Source organism: Glossina fuscipes, unplaced genomic scaffold (genome assembly GCF_014805625.2).
Source record: "Glossina fuscipes isolate IAEA_lab_2018 unplaced genomic scaffold, Yale_Gfus_2 88, whole genome shotgun sequence".
Classification (NCBI taxonomy): Eukaryota; Metazoa; Arthropoda; class Insecta; order Diptera; family Glossinidae; genus Glossina; species Glossina fuscipes.
In genome coordinates this window covers 1,234,183-1,240,182 of record NW_023998442.1, presented here as the reverse complement: position 1 = coordinate 1,240,182, position 6,000 = coordinate 1,234,183, and the positions used below count along the sequence as shown (strand labels likewise).

The 6,000-nt window shown below is 34.0% G+C and overlaps 2 protein-coding genes across 2 annotated transcripts; one reads left to right on the top strand and one right to left on the bottom strand.

Annotated features, from left to right (window-relative positions):
- The first annotated feature begins 1,446 nt into the window (after positions 1–1,446).
- Positions 1,447–2,613, top strand: LOC119638379 (39S ribosomal protein L19, mitochondrial). The gene is made up of 3 exons (XM_038035138.1): positions 1,447–1,590; positions 1,646–1,951; positions 2,007–2,613. Exons 1-3 carry the CDS (start codon positions 1,524–1,526, stop codon positions 2,549–2,551), a joined length of 918 nt encoding a protein of 305 aa, XP_037891066.1. The 5' UTR covers positions 1,447–1,523; the 3' UTR covers positions 2,552–2,613.
- LOC119638380 (protein unc-50 homolog) lies at positions 2,579–3,647 on the bottom strand. The gene is made up of 3 exons (XM_038035139.1): positions 3,356–3,647; positions 3,225–3,290; positions 2,579–3,150 (listed from the first exon to the last, which is right to left on the bottom strand). Exons 1-3 carry the CDS (start codon positions 3,582–3,584, stop codon positions 2,654–2,656), a joined length of 792 nt encoding a protein of 263 aa, XP_037891067.1. The 5' UTR covers positions 3,585–3,647; the 3' UTR covers positions 2,579–2,653.
- Between the last annotated feature and the right edge of the window lie 2,353 nt (positions 3,648–6,000).

The window sequence follows — 6,000 nt, the reverse complement described above, 5'->3', positions numbered from 1 at the left end:
AAGCTCATATTTCTTATTGTTAACTTTAAGAAGGTGTGACCTGATCGTTATTTATAACGAAATTTGAAAAACTATATAGATGAACTTTGCTTTCAATTGGTTCATGGTTTTTTTTAATTAAGTTAAGCTTAGCTTGATTTATTAATTAACAATGATACAATTATACAAGAGTAATCATTGAGTACAATAAATCTTTTAAGTGTGGATTGGGAATCGTTCACTCTATTAATAGTAGTAATTATCACCTATCAAATTGTTATCAGATAACATTTTTACAGATTATTCTTTATTGTTTGCATTATCAATTATATGCATACGAATATGAAGACTATCTTTCCTCATAAATTACATTACATTACTAAGGACTTATAAGGTATCTTAAGCGTGGTTATATCACTTAGTAGAGATTGGCCTATGAAAAATGTAATAAAGACTTAGTGTTCCTCTCTTTATGAGTTACGTAATATTTCATATTTCTAATTCCTTTTTTTTTTGCATGAAATTTGAATAAATAAATTGCTTTCCACTTTCTGTAACATATGTGCGTATTACAAAGTCTATGTTGATTATGTGGCGTCTATATATTACAATTTTCGGTCAAGTCAATCAATCTTTTTATGCAGGCGTTAGGCACATTCGATTAGCATATTTATTTATTTGCGAGAATTTCAAAATCGATTAAGAAAGTTTACATACCCATACATACTCATACATACATCAAAACATATAAAATAGAATGCATATGCCGTATAATGAGCAGATCGATTAAGCGAAACAATATTTTTAGGAAAATAAAATAAATGCCGCCTACGCAATATATAACAAATTAAGGCAATTGCTTGCAAATCTTTTCCTTAGCGTGTAATGTAATCGAGGCATGTTTATTGAAAAGCAACTCTCTTTTACCAAAACTATCTGATATACCTGCTTGTTTATAAGCATTTCAATATCGATAAGAAAAGTTTATATACCTAAATATAATAATAAACAAAAATGAAAGGATTATCCATGTGTCAATTGGAATCGATTAGATCGATCAGACGAAACAACGTGGTCGATGCAACGTGGCTTGACTGGCACGTGGTTTCGAAATGCTGAGTAGGCGTAAAAATGGACCGGTGATTGAGTCGTTGCCAAACTATTATTGTTCTTTCCGCATTGAAAACATTTTGATTATGTTGTGCCAAGTTTTCTGAATAAATGCCTTTTTCAAGCGAAAAAATGGCCCAAATATATATGCAAGCACCTTATACATCCCAATACAAATCTTTTTCATTTATTGACAACAAATAATATTTACAGGAGTAACCTATTATACTAAAGAGAATCTTTTTAACGTATTTTTGTCAATGTTACGAAACGATGTATTTACTAACATCCCCTAACATACGAAATGTTACATCTCTGTATTGTAGAAAATAAGTCTTGACAATCGTTCAATCATCTGCTGCATCAACTCAGCTGACTTATAACCAAAAAAATTTGATTTACTAATAAAGAAGTGACATAAAATTGTTAAGGCAATGCTGAATCAAAGAAAAGTAATGAGTTCTTTGTGTTTTAAGCACAATAAACTTTTCCAACCAGTTGGTAGTATACATGTGCCGATTACTAGGTGCAACGTATTTATGTAATTTCTTTATAGCTTTCTTTTCAACGAAAGTTTTGCCACAAACAAAGAAAACCGGTTCATTAAGTGCTCCAAAAGCGCCTTCATCGTCGCAAACCGAAACACGCAAGCCTGTTATACCTGCTAATTGCCGTTTTATTTATCCAGAATTTTTACCGGATCCCAAAATTGAATGGCGTAATCCGATACGTGAAAAGTTGGAGCGGCTCGATATGCTCGATCGACGGACGCAAATCGAAATACCGGAATTCTATGTCGGGTCAGTAGTAGCAGTTACAAGTTCCGATCCTCATTCAGCGGGCAAAGTTAGTCGATTTTTAGGTAAGCTTTATCCAGTAATTAAGATAGCAGAACTTTCATAATATAACCATTAAAGGAATTTGTATTTTGCGTGAAAAATGCGGCTTAAGAGCCCGTTTCATTTTGCGTAATGTGATTGATAAGCAAGGGCTTGAAATTTCATACGATATGTATGATCCCACCATACAAAAAATTGAAGTTTTGCGGCTTGAAAAACGTCTTGACGATCGTTTATTCTATTTACGTGATGCGTTACCGGAGTATAGCACTTTCGATACTAATATGGAACCAGAAATTAGAGACGAAGGTGCCGCAGTTCCCGTAAACGATATAAAAGTTCGTTTGCGTCCGCGACCTTGGTTGGAAAAATGGGAAAGACAAAATTTGCGTGGCATCTCAAATATTGATGAATATCTAACGGATAAACGTAGACGTACCGCCAAAGACCATGAGAAGCCATGGGAGAAATATGATTTAATGAAGCAATATCGCTCAACTATACCAGAAGAGCATCAAAAGGAGATCTATTCAGAAGTCTACTCTCACATACATCAAACGGATTTGGAACGTCAAAAGAATAAGCGCAAAAGATCATTTGTTAATCCAACTAAATTGGCTTAAAAATTTTATTTCGTCTTAAGTTTTTTTTTTTATGTATTGCAAAAAATTTTTAAGTTAACACAAATTCTGTTAAAAAGCAATTTGAAAATCTTATCTGAATCTTTAATAAACACGATATTTATAAAAATCCATAAATGAAACCGTCACATTCCAGCCAATAATTAAAGTAAGCAAATATAACAAAAATATGATAGGCAAAGGCATTAAAAGAAGGCGGGTGTTCCTTAAATGTGGAATGCAGTTATAGCCCAGAAAAGTAATGTAAACATAATAACCTAACGCAAGTAACCAAAAAGTATTGCCCAAAAAGCGTGATATTAACCAAGTCTGACTTATTAGCCAATTATAAAAGAATAATTGTATAAAATGTAATAATATTAAAGGCGGGAAAAACGCATTGAGATGCACATCAAATGCATACGCCCATTCAATATCCGGTTCCAAGTTACTACTGCGTAGGTATCGATTTGTCACTAACCACAGGAATGTGGCCACAACTAATCCGGCAAATATGCAATCAACAAATACAACGTAGAATACAAATGAAATACTCTGCCATAAGTTTAATCCCAAAACCCAGCCAAAGCCCAGAGAAGTTACTACAATTAAAAATCAAAAATTGCATTTATTAAATTCAGCCAACTAATCGACGACGAATTGTTTGTATACATACCGCAAAGACATACAATTAGTAACACAAGAAATGCGGGGTCATCCCGAGCAAATTGTGATTTCGTTTCTACAATAAGAAATAGTTGCTTAATTGTATAGCAAAATTTTACAAATAAATCTTCAAAAACTCACGTTTTCTATAATTAAAATTTCTGTAAAGCTTTTGCGGCGCAATGAAAAGGTAAACCATTTGCCACAAGGCAAACTCAAAATCCATTTGATTAAACAATAATAAGCGCCTTAAGTATTTATAAGTTTTTGTTGTGGCCGAAAGGCACGATTTCGAATAACTTACAGGTGGTGGGATATGAGTTTGATTTCGGCATCCCTCAGCTGAAGATTGAATGACTGAATACTTCATTGTTTTAATATTTAAATATGTAAATCCCTTAATTTAAATATAATAAATATATTTATTGAAAATTCAACATTATCCACTTCTTATTGTTTACAAACATCAGATGTTTAGGAAATGTTCAGAAAATGAAAAAATATTCGCAGCGTAAATGAAAGCACTTCCCACTTTAGTAAATGAATTTGGCAGCACTTGAATTCATTTAAGAAGAAAAAGAAATTCGAATATAACCGCGATGAAGCTACTCTTTGATTAATCAAAAAAAATGCATCCAAACCACCAAGGCCGAGCGGAAAGGCGCGAAAGCCAAATGCAGGCGATGGGAAAAACGGTCTGACGATATTTTATAAACCACTTTTTAGCTTTCATGGCAGACGAACTCAGAAACCGAAATAGTTTTGAGCCGGGAAGAACGAACTCAAGTTAACACTCGCCGAGGAAGAAGCAAGTGAATGATCCGGCAAATACAACAATGCAATGATGTAAACCTGGCTTTGCTGGTTTTGAAAAGCTACGCACACGTAACTTGGAAAAATGGGCTCAAACCAATAAACCCAAGAAGCGTTCTTCGGCGTTAACCTAGAAACGATTCTATATTAGAAAAAGAGAGACAGAGACAAAAGATTTAGCGAATATTTTCGTGAATATAAAGTAATTTTCCGACAATATATTTTGGCTTCTGTTGTCTGTATTTAAGCCCGTCGATCGTCTAATAGTAGGCTTGCCTTATAATAACGTCTTTAACAAAGGGTCGCTAAGGAAGTTTCGAGGAAAAGCTGTAATAGCTAATTTCCACTATGCGCACCGGTTATGCTCGGTTATGATTGCCATCGCAGCGAGTTTCAAAGCTTTATACTTTTAAGTATTTATTTATTTTAAGGAGACTGGGGTCTTTAGATATCGTCGGCAGGAACAAAAATAATACTTTCGGTTTTTACGTTTGTAGCTATATATTAGGTTGGCGAAAAATAAATCTATTAGTTTTTCTTTAAGTGGCTATTGGAATCTATATCCCGAAAAGTATTGTTTAAACAATTGCAGATTTATGCTCGTCAGAAAGCTCATTACATTCAATTTTGGCCAATTAACAAAAAAAAAAACATGATAGACCCAATTTTCATCTGAAAAGCCTTGATTAAACGGAATGAAATCGACCCACTTCTTTAACGGATGGTGGCTGGGGATGGCAAATGGGTCATATACGACAACATTATGCGAAAACGTTGGTAGTGAAAGCGTGGTGAGGTAGCTCAAACGTTGGTCAAACGACGACTAACTGCCAGAAAGGTTCTGATGTGTACTTGGTGGAACTCAAAAGAAATTTTTTGAAATCATATGATCAAACACTAAATTCAAATCCCTACTGTTAACAACTGAACCGTTTGAACCCAGTGATTAACCATAAACGCATGGAATTGGCCAACAGGAGAGGCGTTATGTTCCATCTGGACAACGCTAGGCAGATACGTCAACATTGACTTGTCAGCAGTTCCGAGAGTTTGGTTAGGAGTTGCAGGAAATGCAGTATGACTAGATAAAATATTGTAAAAGTATTAATGGGCCCTTCCTGCTATCACAAGATTAGAGAAAAACTGTTTTATTATCTCTAGAAACAAATAAGAAAAAATCTTAAAACTACGACAATTCACATAAGAGATAGACAACGTGAACATCATTATTCGTCAAGTTCAGCTAAGTCATAAGTCTATCTACGAATTCTATTAGGTTGGAGGGAACGTACTGTCGTATTTTAAATAGGCAGGTAAGTCTTCTTGTAAATAAAAAAAACATGTGGCTATCGAGTCATTCGGTTTTTTGTTTTTTTTTTACCTGTTGTAAAAAAAAAGGAGTCTTTTTTTACAGTTCATCATTTACTTGCGATAGAGTAGATAAAGTGCATTTACGACATTGCATTTTGTATGAATTCCAAAAAAATAACAACGCATCGTTTGCATGTAAAAATTGATGTACGGTATTTGGAAAAGATATTGTAAATGTTCGCACTTGTCAAAGATGGATTAGCAAATTTCGTTCCGGGGATCTGAGCCTCCAAGGAAGTGATCGATCTGGACGATCATCTAAGATCGATAATTATGTTTTGCGATCCATGTTGGAAAACAATCCACATTCAAAATGTCGAGAAATTGCAGAAGAGATAGGCATTCATCATACAACTGTTGGAGATCACATTAAATCTCTTGAGTTTGTGCTAAAGCGAAGTGTTTGGGTTCCACATGAATTAACGGAAAACAATTTATCTGATCGTGTAAGCAGCTTATTAATAGAATTTTTTTTATTTAGTTTAAGTACAACATTGGCAGTACAGGATATTAAGAAAAAATGTGTTAATGGAAGCAATCGGATCCGAGACGGAAATTATGTTATAAACCTTGTTTAAATTATTACAAACAGACCACCTTTA